General features: G+C 52.0%; 1 protein-coding gene across 1 annotated transcript; it reads right to left on the bottom strand.

Moving 5' to 3' along the window:
- Window positions 1-602: 602 nt before the first annotated feature.
- On the bottom strand, window positions 603-14881 carry LOC109249158 (keratin, type II cytoskeletal 5-like). Its single transcript, XM_019419456.2, has 9 exons — window positions 14252-14881; window positions 12238-12446; window positions 9456-9516; window positions 8291-8386; window positions 6089-6253; window positions 5190-5315; window positions 4305-4525; window positions 3708-3742; window positions 603-2427 (listed from the first exon to the last, which is right to left on the bottom strand). Exons 1-9 carry the CDS (start codon window positions 14729-14731, stop codon window positions 2225-2227), a joined length of 1596 nt encoding a protein of 531 aa, XP_019275001.2. The 5' UTR covers window positions 14732-14881; the 3' UTR covers window positions 603-2224.
- Window positions 14882-15830: the final 949 nt, after the last annotated feature.

The following is a 15830-nucleotide window of genomic DNA, read 5'->3' as shown; positions in this document are numbered from 1 at the left end:
CTCCTTCTCTCTGTGTCTCTTCCCCACATGTGCTCTCTCTCTCACGATAAATAAACATTTAAAAAAAGAATGCAAGCTCCTGCCAATATGCCTATGACTTCTTGGTTCCACCTGTAAATTAGGAGATTGGGACCCCACAGTTTTGGTTTAACTGTGACATTTCACACAGTTCCTTTTTTCATAGTCTTAACTTTGGGTCCTAGAGTGCTGGGGAGGGCAAGCAGGGCTTGGGGATGTCAGGGGTATAACAAGGGGCTGTGGGCAATGGTGGGAGGCAGAGGTGGGGTGGGGTGGGTCTTGTTGCATGATGTCAGAAAAAGGGGATTCCCATTCCACCCTCGGGTAAGAGTCCCAGAGGTGGGCCCAGGAGACAGTGCTGGAGACACCAAGAAGCCAGACTGGAGAGCCTTCCCCCTCCACCCCTAGGTAGACCAGAGTATGTTGCCATGATGCGTTGGGTTCCCTGGAGCCCAGGACCAGAGCTTGGGAACAGAGAGTAGGATGCTTCCCTGGATTTGTTGTGGGTGGAAGGCAAGTGCTCCAGGATAACACCAGGTCCAATGTTGCCCAGAATGTGAGATAGGATGCAGACTCCACCAAGACCTAGAGAGCTCGGTGACACTTTATTGAAGCAATTTTAGGAAACAGGCAGGCATGGGGAGCAGGCAGTTCAGAAGGGTTTGAGACGATCAGAGCGGGGTGACTTTTTTCTCTCCTGTCTTCATGTCTACAGCTGGCAGCCAGTCCCTGCCTGCTTTTGGAATGCATTTTGGTCTTGAATACGTGGCAGGTATTGGGAAGGCTCACAGTTCTTCAAGTAGGGAAAGATCTCTGTGCCTACGTGGTTCCCCTCTTTCACTGTTCCCCTACCTCTGCTTCCTTCACAGGCCGAGCAAGCATCCTCTGAGAGTGAGGAAAGACACAGGGGGAGGACTGCCCCTCTCCCGTGTCTGCCCTCTTAGGTCTTCCCTGTGGGGCAGGGGGTTTGGTGGATTGCCTTAAGAGTTGTGGTTGCAGCCAAGGCTGGGGACAGGAAAATCCACACTGTAGATATTTCAGAGACAGGGAGATAGAGAAAGAAAGGTCAGGAGAGAGGGAGCAGGAGATCTATTGCCAAACGGATGAGTGGGAGAGGGAGAAAAGAAAGGGGCGGAGAGGAGGGACCGGGAGAGGAGTCACATATGGTGGGGAAGGAGGAGAATAAGGAGGGAGGGTGGATGAGAAGGTGGAAAGAGAAAAGTAAGCAGGAAAGAGAACTTTCCAGAAAAGGGACATGGCTACCACAGAGGATGGAGAAAGACTCCTGAGCCCGGAGGATTATTCTGCAGGGGGATTCTCCCAGGGCAGTTCTAACACAGGCCAACTGGACTCCCTTACCTGGTGCACCTTCTGCCTCGCTGCCTTCCCACAGCCTGGCGTGAGCCTGCCTCCCTCCCACTCAGCAGCAGGGTGGTTCTGTGTGGGGCAGTAATTCTAATATTGGCTTCAATGAGGCTGATTTGAAGGCATTTGGCTAGGAACGATCATGGAACATAGTCCTAGGCCATGGAGAACTTTTGGGTTCTTGATAAAATTATTCTATTCTAGCATGAATAATTGAGTTGGTAATGTTTTGTGTGGTGTTGATTTCTTATTCCAATATTCTGATGGTGGGAGTTGTCAGGGGAAGTGGCTGGTGGCTGGGTGGGGACAAGAAGGCAGGAGGTGAGGACACAATATGCCGGCCAGGTTGGCAACATTTCCTGGTGTGAGGGGGGCATGCAGGAGACGGTTCTGTGTGCGGTGAGAGAGCACACACGTGTGAACTCTGGCCGAGATTACACTCAACTTCTTTGGGGGTACCAAGGTCAATCCTAAACTCACCCCTCCCCCATAAAGGAGTATGGGTGCAGTGGACTCGGCTTGGATGGGGAGAGGAAGACCCTACTTCTTCATCCTTGCTCTGGAAGCCACCGACGGGCAAAGTCCTAGCCTGGGTCTTGGCACAGAGCAGTTGAGTCAGCGTTAGTTGGATTGGATGCCTGGGGACTTTGGAGGGCTCTGGGATGAGGAGCAAGGGGAGTACCTCCTTGAGACAGAGGGATGGGCAAGGTGACCTTAGAACTCACAGACCACTCCCCTCGCCTCTGGCTGTTGATTGTGTGCATGGAGCATCAGCAAAGCGGCAGGCCTTAGGGTTGGGCATTGGGGACCTTGAGGGGGTAGCCGAGGCTGGCGGGGCCCTTTAGCTCCTGTAACTCTTCTTGGTGGATGACGTCTTGGAGATGATACGCATGCTGGAGCTGCTGCCACTCATGCTGCGGCCACTGGTGGAGCTAAAGCCGCCTCCCCCGCCGTAGCCCAGGCTGCTGCTGTAGCCGCCTCCGGCCACACAGAGGCCACCGCCACCTGCACTGTAGCCTGTGCCTCCGGTGGAGGAGACCACAGCTGTGGAGAGAAGGCACAGGGCACGCTGGCACTCTCCTCCGAGTCCCCAAGACCCCCCTCCCTGGCTCTCAGCCCAGGTGGGCTCCCTCCTGCGGTGCTTTCTTAGGGAACAGGAGACTCCTCGGACCCGGGGCAGGGGTCAGAGAGGGCGGGCACGGACTCACTGTCCCCGTCACACGCTGCTCCACACTGAGCATTCCAATTGAGGGACTGCGCAGTTTTCAGAGCACCTTCACAGCTGTGAGCACGTTGATCTCAACGTGCCCGAGAGGACACTATTACTCCCATCGCCTCCGTGCCACAGAGGAAAAACGGAGGTGCAGAGACATCAGGCAGCATGCCCAGGGTCACACCTGCTCTGTGCTCCTTCCTCCTCTCCACGGGCCTCTCCTATTGGATGGAGCACGAGTTCTCCTCTCCTAGGCGGGATCCTAAGCTCCCCACTGGAACAGGCCCAAAGGCCATCCAGATGCACCTCCCCCAGTTGGAATCACCTATGCCACATCACTGAAAGTCAATGGTTTGTAGTACCTGCTCAAATATGTTCAGTGATGGGGAGCTCACTACCTTGGGATGTGGCTCTCCACCGCCTGTCAAACATTTGAAGATGCCTCTTTGACCTCCCCTCTGTGTGTCCATTTCTCCAGGTGAAGCAAACCCGTCCCTGTTATCAGCTGGGTTTGAGCTCTCCCCAGCCTGGCTTTCTGGCCTCCCTTGGTGGTCTGAGCCACACGGGGCCCAAGGAGACTCTAATTCTCGTGCCCAGGACTCAGTGCTCCCTGAATGTCCCCTCACCCTGCTGGACTATTCCGTGAGATGATTCTTCCTGCTCTCCCCTCTGCGAGCCGAGGCCAAGCCGGGTCAGTCACTGCTCTACTTGTTTGGTGAATTTGCTTCAATTCTAGATATGCCTCCTTCCATTTAACCAGCTTAGTAGCCTCTTGTTAGCTGGGTGCATTTGATTTCCTGCCAGAACTAGCTAAGCCACCACTCTGCGAGTTGTCTGTCCTGTCCTGTAGCTCAGGTCCTCTGAGACCACAGTAGAGTCCTTCCTGTGGACACGTGACCACACTGGGACAGGCCCTGGGGGGTGAGGTATCACCACAGGTCTCTCTTGACCCCACAGAAAGGAAAGGCCAAAGAAGAAAGGGGTCTTCACAGAGCCCTTGAGAGGGTCTTAAAGGCATCCCTGCCCACATCTATCACCAAATCCCTGGTACTGATGCTATTGCTTTCTGTTTTGACTCCCACTTTTCTATTATCCCAAGACATTTACTCACAGATGTTCACAGGTCCGACACCTTCCCCAGTGAGTCTGTTGCAGGGGGGAAGAGAGAGAGACATTTTAATTTGCTGAGAAGCTGAAGAACCCTGGGCTCTTTGCATTTATAGCTGTCAGCACGGAGTGCTTTCTGTGTGCCAGGCCCTGTGCTTAGCAAGCCTTTTGTTCATCTAGCTAATATGAATCCATGAGGGAAATCTAGAAGACAGACCAAGGGAAAGTACATAGAGAAATGGGGAAGGACATGTGTTCACTAGAAAGGGACAGTCAGATTGTAGGTATCTCTGGGCAAACACAGAGCCCCTGAGGTTCAACGACTGTGTGGCGTCATTTGTCATGGGTGTGGGCTGGAACGGCTCTGCTTATGGCCTTCTAGGTAGTCGTGGGCCACCTCTCCCCGACACCTGTCTCCTTGACCCTCTGCCGTGGGTCCAAAAGGAACTATGGGAATGGCTGAGACTGCAGGGTGCCTCTGGGGAGCAGCTGCATTTTAACCTCGTTTCTGCCCTTGCACTTTCTGTCTGGGGCCGACACTGTAGGGCTCTTGGTGTCTGTGGTGTTTGTTGCCCTAGTGGCATCTGTTTGAGCCTCTCACCTGCACTCCTCGCCCTCCAGCAGCTTGCGGTAGGTGGCGATCTCGATGTCCAGGGCCAGCTTGACGTTCATGAGCTCCTGGTACTCCCGCAGCTGCCGGGCCATGTCCTGCTTGGCCTTTTGAAGGGCGTCCTCCAGCTCGGCCAGCTTGTGCTTGGCGTCCTTGAGGGCCAGCTCCCCACGCTGCTCGGCATCAGCGATTGCGTTCTGGAGCGTGGTACACTGCCAGGAGCACACAGGGGTTTGTGAGCTCGCCCACAGACAGTGCAGTAAGATGTGTGTTTTAGGTTAAAAATATGGGAGGATTTCCTGAAATGGATTTCATGGAAAGGAGGTGGGAGCCTCATCATCTTTAAAAATAATTGGGGCATCTGGGTGGCTCAGTCGGTTTAGTGTCCGACTTTGGCTCAGATCATGATCTTGTGGTTTGTGAGTTCGAGCCCCGTGTTGGACTCTGTACTGACAGCTCAGAGCCTGGGACCTGCTTTGGATTCTGTGTCTCCCTCTCTCTCTTGCCCTCCCCCACTCATGCTCTATCTCTCTCTTTCAAAAATAAATAAACATTAAATTAAAATAAAAAATAAAAATGAGAGCCATCTCTGTCCTCCTTGGATAATCTGAGACTTAGCTATAATGGATAAAATGATTTGGCGGGGGGGTCCTTTCCAATGCCACACTTCTCTGGATAGTTTTGTCTTGTATGCCCCCAGAGGACAGACTCTTCCCTAGAGGGGGGCCCAACATCCCCGGAGTGGTGGAAGACTGCACAGTTACATTCCTGGGCAGTCACGTATCTGGGGAGGCTTCTCTGTGCATGGGCTGAATTGGGACCAGGCCCAGGCGGGCAGGTACATGAATAGACTGTCCTCTGGGAGCTCAGCTTTACCTGTTTCTTCAGGTTATCAATCTCAGAGCGCAGTCTCTGCATCACACGGTTCAGCTCGGAGATCTCCATCTTGGTGGTGCGGAGGTCGTCCCCGTGGCGGCCAGCAGACCGCTGCAGCTCCTCATACTGGGGGCAGGGGAGTCAAGAGGCAGGGGCCGTCAGGCCAGAGAAAGCATGGCCGTGGCTTCTCAGGGCCCAACAGCTTCCAGCACACTGCTTGGCGGTGCCTCCATTTGCCCCCACTGCTACTTTCCATCTAATTCCATCTGCATGGTCTCTTGGCTCTGTCCTTCACTCTCCATGTCCGCGGGCTCCAGCCCACAGCTGGACCCTTCCTGTCTGTGCCTGGAAGACCCTCCACATCAGAGGTCTTATCCTCAGAAGCTCGGCAGCATACAGGGGTGCTTGTCACTCTCTGATTTTAAAGCTTTTTTCACATTTGTGACCCCCACCCAGCTCTAACCTGGAAGATCTTATTGTGTAGCCCATGTCCAGCCTTTGCTCCCAGTCCCTCAGCCACTGCCAGCTGAACCTCTCTTCTCTGGATCCAGGAGACTAGGCCTTGCTCTTGTTCCCATCTTGCCTGTCTTGCTCCTGCTGGCGCTGATGGGTGGTACCATCCAGCTGTCCCTTGCTGTCCTCCACAGGGCATTGGAAGTGTGTCTATCCTCCTCCCTGGAAGAGGACTGACTGCCTCCTGCCTTCATCTGGCTGTTCCCTCAGGTCCTGACAGTGCTGCCCAAGGGGTGCTCCTGATGGAGGGACAGCCCCAGGCTGAACGCCTATCCCTTTGACCCCATCAGACTGGGACACCTGAGAGGACAAGGCTGTTGACCTAATTCGCCTTTGAAATCCCAGTTCTCTAAGATTATTTCATGGACTTGGCCTTGACCCCTCACCTTGATCTGGTACCAGGACTCGGCCTCGGCCCGGCTGCGGTTGGCGATGTCCTCATACTGGGCCTTGACCTCAGAGATGATGCTGTCCAGGTCCAGCTTGCGGTTGTTGTCCATGGACAGCACCACGGAGGTTTCTGAGATCTGGGCCTGAAGCTGAGCCAGCTCCTGTGTTGGGGGACAAAATAAAGAGCTGAAGCAGGGTGTGTGTGTTGGGAGATGGTGGCCAGGGGAACAGACCCCGGCATCAAGGACCTCACTTGCACTGTTGGGGTGCAGCACCTTGTTTAGACCCGAAGGGATGGGAGGGACATTAGGGAGATGGCTGAGTTTATGCCATAGCCTTATCATCACCTCATCTGCAGACAGAGAGCAGCCTCACAGTAACTCTAGCCAGCATCCTCCAGAAGTCACTCCCACTATCAAGGGAGTGCACCTTGCTGTGACCTGTCAGTGCCAGGATGTCTCATGTTCTGAGAAAACACAGCCTTTCACACCAGATAAAGAAATCCTCTCATGACAGAACACTGAGTCAGGAGGAGCCAGAAACTCTGCTGCATCTCAATCCTGTTTCCCAACTTGGCTCCTTCCTCCCTTCAGGGATGGGAAATGGAAATCAGCTCGAGACAGCTGAAAGGGCACCGGAACAACACATTCGAGTCTCAGGTCTGCCAAGCAGGTTAGATGGCTTCTCTGAGTCTCAGAGGGGCTCATCCTAGAATTGCTTCATATGCTTTCCGTGAGGATTAAATCAACTCATATCCACATAACACGATTTTTGAAAAGGTAAACCACAATCAGTTTGCTAACGATCACTTTCCAGGATCATCTAAGGTGGTGGTTCCCAAAATGGGATCCTCAGACCAGCAGCAGCAGCAGCAGCAGCAGCAGCAGCACCTGGGAACTTGCTCAAAGTGCAACATTTTGGGTCCCACCCTAGACTTACTGAATCAGAACTGGTGTTTTAACAAGATGTCTAGAAGATTCTGACACACTTTGAAACCTGAAAGTCATCGGTCCAAAGCAGAAATCTAAGTGAAACTATTCCTTTCCTTTGTTTATTAAACAGCGCCACTGCTCCATTCTCCCCGCTCATGTATTTCCTGCTTTAAGAAATTATTATTTCATTGTTGTTTCACAATCTGTTTTTCCCAAGTAGTTTTCTGATAGCTGACCTAGCTCAGGAGGTCTCAGCCCACATGCTTGCAGCTGTCAGCATTGAAGTGAGTAAAAAAAAGAGAAAAATGATGCCTTTTTGCCTTATGTGGGCTGCAGGGTGGTCATTGAGCCTGTCCAAATACATGGACCCCATGTTTCTGCTCCCAGAACATGACCAACTTCTGTTGGGCACCAAACATATGCAATGCACAGGCATATCACGGGTCCTTACCAGGCCCACTTGGAGGCACACAATGCACCCTGCACCCCTGCCTTGACATCACTGACCCCATCTCTACCACTCTACCTCACTCACTCTCCTCCAGCCACCATGGCCTCCTCTTGGCATTCTTTGATCCTCAGTTCTTCAGTTTCTCTTCAACTATCACCCACCTCCTACTTTCTACGGTTCCTTGTTGTTTCTTTCCATTGCCCCTGCTATGCCTTAAATGGTATAGTTTTCGATCCTCTCTGTGCTGCCTGTCTCTCTTACTGTAACAGAAGCTCCAAAAAATGTAGGCGCCTTGTTGTGTCTGCTCAGCACTGCCCCTGTAGCCCCTAGAACAGTATCTGGCATACAGCAGTGCATGACAACATGTGTCTTCAGAAGAACCAGGCAGTTGTGTTGTGTGCTTCTAGAAGCACCCAAGGGCTCATTAATTGCCACCTGGTTTGTGAAATTGCATCACCCTACAGCCTCTCTAGGAAGAGTAGCTGATAAGTCTGAGCTGGACTGGGTGAGCCTGGCTGCTCAGATATGTCTGTGGAAATCACGTATAATTCAATGATAGGGATTTTTTGTCTGACCAACAGACATGTTTGGTCCAAATGGTCAAGGTGGAATTTCTCACCTCATCTGAGCCCCCAGCTGCCCTAGGGAACCTCATTTTGTTCCTTAGTAGGGAAGGCAGCATCTGTTCCATGAATTCCAGCCCAGGGATGGGGTGGAGGGCAGAGAGGAGATGAAGGAAGGAGGTGTCAGGCTCTGTGCCCAGCCCAGGACCCCAGCCTCCAACGCTTGTGGGGAGAGCACCTGGCACTGCTTACCGCATCATAGAAAGCTCTCAGGAAGTTGATTTCATCCATTAAGGCATCCACCTTGGCCTCCAACTCCACCTTGTTCATGTAGGCAGCGTCCACGTCCTGGGCACAGAACATGCTGTCACTCTGAATCCCATCCTTCGTGGGTCAGCCAGCCTCTCTGACTGGGAGTTAGGCTGGAGAAGTTCATCTTCCGGGGATGAGGGTGTTTCTTTGTTCCAGGATATGGAGTGGAACTTGCAGGAGGGCCCATACTCTGTGGGGACCAGGGCTCTTGGGGAATGCCCACTCACTCATCAGCTGGTGCCACATGAACAGATATCTTTTGTCACCTGCATGTGATCAGGTCAACTCCATCCTGGCTCCTTGGGCCTCTGCTGCCTCTGGGCTCTCTCAGCCTCTCCCCACGCCCTCCGTGGCCTCCCCCCTTCCTCACACTCTCAGCAGCTCCCTGCACCTTACACACCGCTGCTCCATTCTCCCTGCTCTGGCTGGTATCCCTTCCCTCTGCCTGCCCCCGCTGAGCAGGAAGATCCATAACTCCATGGAGCTGATCCCTGTCCTGCCCCTGTCCTCCTGAGCCTGACTTGATGTCCTGGAGACTCAGCTCAGCACAGGGTCCATTTTGCTTGTTTCTCCCCACAGGGACTCCACATGGGGAGGAGCTGGTGTCATGATTTACAGCTGGGACTTTGGAGTCCCAGATCCTGACTCACTGCTGATGATCTGGGTAAACTTGGGCAACTTACTTAACCTGCCTGAGCCTGAGTTTTCTCATTTCTAAAGTAGGACCTGCTTTGGGGCCCCTGGGTGGCTCAGTTGGTTAAGGGTCTGGCTCTTAATTTTGGCTCGGGTCGTGATCTCACAGTTGGTCGGATTGATCCCTACATCTGGCTCTGCGCTGACAGCATGGAGCCTGTTTGAGATTCTCTCTCCCTTTCTCTCTGCCTCTCCCTCACTCACACGTGCGTGCACACGCAACCATGAGTGTGCACACCACACAAAATCTCTCCCTCTCTTTAAAAAACATTAAAAAATGAAGTAAAACCTGCTTCAAAAATTAGTTGCACAGATTAAAACTTGTAAGGCCACTGGCTTCAGTGGCAGCTGTCACTCCCAGAAGGGGCTACCTGGGCTTCAGCGCCAGGAGGGAGAAACCCTGTCCCCTTACCTTCTTGAGCACCACAAACTCGTTCTCTGCTACCGTGCGCCTGTTGATTTCTTCTTCGTACCTGCGGGAAGGATCAAGAAGTGGGTTGTCAAGGTGACCATTTTGTAACATATAAAAATATGGAATTAACATGTTGTATACCTGAAACTAATGTAATATTGTATACTAATTATAAATCAATTAAAAAAAGTGGATTGGTGTTAGGAGCAGGGTTCTGGGAGTGAGGTCAAACAGTGGGGGCTGTAGGTGGGTAGATAGTGTGGGTCTCCAGAACGGACATGGAGAACGTGCTACTGAAGCATAGCTCCTGTGTTACACATGTCCCACTCCCATCCCAAATCAATCACACAACCACCTCTGCCCAAACAAAACTCAAACCCAAAACAACAATGAAGCAGAGTCACCCCCTCATTCCTCCTGAGATTGCATTTCTCAGGGCTCTGATCTTTAGAGGGCTGAGGCTGCATAAAGGGGCCAGCATGCCTCCTTTTTCACCCCCTTGGTATTGCCCCAAGCCAAACAGAAGAGAACAGAGAGGATGGTCTGACCCAGGGCAGACAGTCCCAGGCCTTGGCTGGCTCCTGTGGCCTGTGTTGCCCTCATGTGGCCTTGCCGCTCTGTTCTTAGTTGCACTGAACCATGGAGAGGAAGCAGTCCCTCCCACCAGCAGCTGCCCAGGTTTCTCATTCTTCAGTTTGGCCCTCGAGAGCAGCCCCACTCGCCCCGCCCCCTGGGGACACTGGCCTCTGGGAAGGAAGCTCCCCTTCTGCTCTAGGTGATCCTTTTCCTCCCAACCCTCCTGAGCATCAGTGAACCCCACCCTTTTTAGCAGCTCTGGGCAGCTGGGGTTGGGGCTTTATCTCCTCCACCTACCAGCTGAGTCACCAGGGGCAGGTCACTTAACCTCTCAGAGGTTTTTTCTCATCTTTGAATGGCTTGTCCTTATTTTTTTAAAACCACCAAGCACAATCCCGCCTTATGTATATAACCAGAATCTCCCCGCTTTGATGTTGCCTCAGCTGTCCAGTAGGATCTGAGGGAAGCTCTTTCCTGCCGTTGAATTTCCAATACTATGCCTTCTCCCAAGTCCTCTGGGAGAACTGTTGTGGTTTTCCTTATTGCTTCCTCGTGCTGCCTTTTAATTAAATCTGAACATGTTTTCTTTTTTTTTTTTAATTTTTTAACGTTTATTTATTTTTGAGAGACAGAGAACGAGCAGGGGAGGGGCAGAGAGGGAGACACAGAATCCAAAGCAGTCTCCAGGTTCTGAGCTGTCAGCACAGAGCCCGACATGGGGCTCCAACCCACAAACTGTGAGATCATGACCTGAGCCGAGGTCAGTTGCCCAACCGACTGAGCCACCCAGGTGCCCCTGAACATGTTTTCTTCACCTAACTCCACGCAACTGTCCTTGTCTTCTGTGTTTTCCAGCTCACAGTCACTCTCCCTTCATGTGCCTCTTAGATTCCTGCCATAGGAACATGGCTGTCCACCAGCCGGGAGCATGCTCTTCAACAGATCCCCAGCCCGCCCGCCCCAGTAGTTTTCCCCTGTGTCTCTTTCCTTCTCCACCTTTCTATCTCCTCCTCCGGGAAGCCTTCTTGGACTGAAACACGGTTACCTCGTGTTTGCATACATGTTATAAATTAGCCATCTACAATTGCTTCTCTTGCCTATGTCTGCATCATTACATACCTAATCATCTCTATAATAAAAATAGTTAACACTTACTATGTGCCAGGCACTGGTCACCCTACCAAGTATTTCATATGCAAGTTTTGATATAATATTCTCAATCCCTATGAGGTGGGCACTATTAATATCCTCTTTAACAGACAAAGGACCTGGGTTCAGAGAGTCTGAGGTCATTCAGTTAGTAAGCAGTTGAGCCAAGATTCTAAATCCACTGACTCTAGAGTCTATAGTGCTGTCCAGTAGAACTTTCTGCGACGATAGAGATGCTCTATATCTGCATCTGCTACGGGGCCCGTTAGCCACGTGTGGCAACTGAGCACTTGAGATGTGGCTAGTGTGACTGAGGAGCTAAATTCAAATTTTATTTAATTTTAATTAATTTAAATTAAAATAGCTGCATGCGGGTAGTGGCTACCATTTCAACTCAGTTCAGACCTGAACTCTCATTACATTATACAAAGCGTAACCGAAACTGCTTATGAAATTACTTATTTTGTGTGGACAAAGAACATCAGAAATAAATGAAATCAATAAAAATAAGGAGCTGCTTGAATGTATAGGCATGAGCATGCCATCATGTTTAGTGGGGTGTGTGTGTGTGTGTGTGTGTGTGTGTGTGTGGTTCCGTGGAGGAGGCAGAAGATAGGTCTCCTCTTGCTTTGATCCTGGTCTTGGCCAGGATTGGGGTGGATGCCCAAACATTGTGCAAGTTAGCCGTGGGACTAAGTGGAACAAATGTGATGGTGAGATTCTAGAGGTTTAAGTCCTAACTCATGAGTTGCCACTTGTATCACATTGGATGAAATAGTTGCTCTCTCAGAGCCTTACTTTCCTGTCTGCAGACTTTACCAGATTGTTGTTCAAATCCTGCTGTTTGTGACCATGTCAGTTACCACCCTCTATAGCCCCACCCCTCCCCAGAGCCTCAACATTCTTGACCACAGGGTCCCCTTGCTTTTTCTGATTCCATCTCACTGCCCTGAGCCTGTGTCCCCTTTCTCTGCTGGGCTGGACACTTCTAGAGAGCAGGGCCTCCCAGGAGCCTCAGAGCAGGGACCTCCCAGAAGCTGGTGGAGGGTCCACTCACTTGTTCTTGAAGTCTTCCACCACATCCTGCATGTTCTTGAGCTCCGTCTCTAGCCGTGCCCGCTCTCCACCCAGGCAGTCCAGCTGCCGCCTCAGGTTGCTGATGTAGGCTTCAAACATGGGCTCGATATTGGCCCTGGTGGTTTTATGCTCCTGCAGGAGGCTCCATTTGGTCTCCAGGACCTTGTTCTGCTGCTCCAGGAACCGTACCTGTCCCAGCCAGAGGAGAGAAACTGTGAGGGCTGCCTTGTGCAGCCTCCCCAGAGGGCTCTGGGATACAGGACCCACCAACAGTGCAGAGAGGCCCTGAAAGACCTTGGAGTCCAGGTAGCAGGCTCCTCTTCTTCATTCTGGAAGGAGCCTGGAATGTCAAAAGCCACCCAAATGTTGGTGCAATGGCCTGGGAGGCAGGTGGTGGCTTGGTTTGGAGATGGGAGAAGTAAGACCAGGACCAGAGAGGCTAGAAATCATCCATATACACCAAATCATGCTGATGTGTGGTAGCTGAAGGAAAGAACACTCCACCACCATGTTCCTGGGTGGGATTTTGATTCCCCTTAAATGGGCAGGAGGTTCTTGGCAGAAAGTGTAATCTGTCCACTTCCTTTCTTACGTGATTTCTCTAGATCTAGAATCTGAACTCAGTTGCCCATACAGTCCAAGAATGCTGAAATGGGTCACTCTAACGTCGCGTTAAGGGGAACTGGGCACAATCCCAGCCATGTCGACAGCCAGCTGTGTGGCCTTGCCAAGCCCCCTCTGAACCTAGGTCCCTTGTAGTCTTGTGCTACTTATTTGGTTTTCTTAAGTTGCACTCATCTGCTCCTTTGTCTGGGAGGCAGTCCTGTGAATATGTGAATACTTTCTCGCTAAACAAAGTCCTTCCTTTGGGAGCAGCTGGAATGACACGCAGTCTCAGAATGAAGAGAACAGAGGAGCCTCCCAAACAGAGAAGATGGCAGTGTGCCTACAGAGAGCCTCTAACAAACACCCTACTTCCCCTTCCCACCTTTCTCTTCCTTTATCACAGGCCAGAGGGCAATCCTGACTCCAAGTCCCTCCATAGCACATCCCTTTTTCTCCACTATCCTCCAGATAAACCAAGAAAAGGAGGGCCCACGGTTCCCTTAAGAGCCGGCCTCCTGGAAATCTCACATCTTTTGGTGCAAACCCCAGGCCAAGTGGGCTGGGATGGGTGATAAAACTCAAGAAGCACTGCTTCAACAGTCCCTTTGGTTAGATATGGGACCATATGATGAAGCATTTCATAGCCTGTTAGACCTGCACAGTCACCTTGGAGTCTGTCTGTCCAACCCAACTGAGGCCCAAGAAGTTAGGGAACGTTCTCCTAGCAGTAGAGCCTGGGCTGGAAGAGTCTGGCACTCTTCTTTCCAGACCCTTGAACGGCTTCTTCCCAAACAAAAGCAACCAGCTCAGATGTAAACCAGTGGTGGTGCAAAACAAAATAGCTTCTTTCCCTGGACCTGGGGAAACCCCTAAGAGTCCAGGCATCCAGCAGGGTGCACTCAGGGCTGATATCACAGCTTAGCTCTCACCAGAAGAAAAGTGGGAAAGCCGGCCCCTCGCCAGTCACAGACATACCCAAATCACCAGGGAGGCCACCACAGGAGGAACTGCCTCTATTAACTGCACAGGATAAAGTGACCCCAGCCCACTTCCATGAGCTGAACTCATAACCTTTCTTTCCTTTGTCCTTTTCCCTTCAAAACGATCCATTTTTGCTGTCTAATTTTAAGCCAAGTACACATTCATTATCCATCAAAAGAACAATGTCCTTGCAGTAGGTCAGACAGCTCTAGAGTGCAGAGATGAACATTTTTCTGCTCCCACCACAACAGGGTGGGAAATCACTCCCTCCTTCATCTGGCCGGCAGTCTCCCCAGCCCCCAGGATCACAGGTCCTGGGCAAGTCACAGTAGACCTCAGAAAAGCACAGAAAAGACACATACCCTGGGTACCAGCAACTTTCCCAGTGGGGACCACTTGCCTCTCACCTTGTCAATGAAGGAGGCAAACTTGTTGTTGAGGGTCTTGATCTGTTCCCTCTCCTCCTTTCGTACCCGCTGGAGAGAGGGATCTATCTCCAGGTGGAGGGGGGTCAGGAGGCTTTGGTTGACGGTGACCTCCTGGATGCCCCCAGAGCCAGGCATCATCCCGGCTCCAAATCCATACCCACCGAAGGCTCCCCCAACCCTGTAGCCCATGCCTCCGAGACCCAGCCCATAGCCAGCGCCCCCACCGCTGGCCCGGTTGGAGCGGTAGCCTCCACTGATGGAGATTCTCTTGCTGCCTCCAAAGTTGTGGAGGCTCCTGGTCCCGAAGCCACCCCCAAAGCCACCCCCAAAGCTCTTTCCACCCTGGGAGACAGAGACAGAGCTGAAGCTGGGCCGGCAGCCTGGGAGGAGGCTGGCCGAGGAAGCACTGAAGTTCCGAGTGCCTCCTGACTTGATGGTGACAGAAGATCGTTGGGTCATGGTGGGAGCTGGTGCCAAAGAGGCAGAGGAGCGAAAGTATCAAAGGAACGAGGAGCCTTCCAAGTCTAGCTGTCCCAGGCTCTCCTTCACTTTTATGCCTTTCGAGAACTGGGCTTGGCCAGAGAAGATCAAAGACCACTCTGTTGAGTTCATCTCAATGGCATGTCTGGTCACAGCCCATCTTCCTGCCCCCTAATCATCATGGGGAACACCCTACCCAGGGCAGGACCAGGCCTGGTCCAGGTCCTGCTCAGGACCAGGTCCTGAGCCCCCCACCCACCCAGGTTCTCAGGCTCACGCTGCAGACACTCCCACTCTTTCCCAGCTGCTCCTCTCTTTGGATTCCCAGGTCTTAGACTCTGAACTTGATTAGGCCCTTCCTGTCACTGGGAAAGGAAAAGAAACCTCCTTTACTGAGGATTCCATTTGTGCCAGGCCACGTGGTTGGTCATTGCCAGCGTTATGTCACTTGATTCTCATAATAACCTTGTGAGTGTGGATGACAAGAGTAATAATTGCCAATGTGTATTGAGCAGCTGCTAGAGGTGGCTGCTTTACACCTGTCTTCTCATTTAATCACCATGCAGCACCAGGGGTAGCCGTTATTATTCTTGTTTTGCTCATGAAGCTGCATAGAGTCATTGAGAAACTTGGCTGAGGTCACGTGGCTCATGCCTGCTGAGCCGATGTTAGGGTGCAGTGGTCTGACAGCAGGTTACTCTGGATCTTTGCACCTGACACTGGTGGAAGAGAGATGGCTTATCTGAGGGTAGCAGGCACAGGATTTCTTGCCACATTCCTGTCCCCTTGTCTTCTCTCGTCCGTGAGGACCAGGGACATTTAACAATTGCCCTCAGAGTCATTTCTCTTCTTCCTGCCATCCCTCCCAGCCCTTCCTGATTTTATTTAGCCCCTGGTTTTAGACTCGTCTTCTCTTGTCTTGGTTCATGGCCTCTCCCCTCCTGCCACTTAACTTCTTGCACTGCACCCTCATTGATTGTGGTTCAGACTCCCAGTTCCTAGCTCCCACCAGTCCTTCGCGTGGTCCTGAGCCTGGAGCCCACTTCCTCTGAGCCCACATGGGCTGTCCCTAGTCTGG

The sequence above is a fragment of the Panthera pardus genome, unplaced genomic scaffold, assembly GCF_024362965.1.
Source record: "Panthera pardus isolate Hobbes unplaced genomic scaffold, ASM2436296v1 HiC_scaffold_6, whole genome shotgun sequence".
Classification (NCBI taxonomy): Eukaryota; Metazoa; Chordata; class Mammalia; order Carnivora; family Felidae; genus Panthera; species Panthera pardus.
The sequence above is the reverse complement of the archived record's forward strand: the minus strand, read 5'-3'. Positions and strand labels throughout refer to the sequence as shown.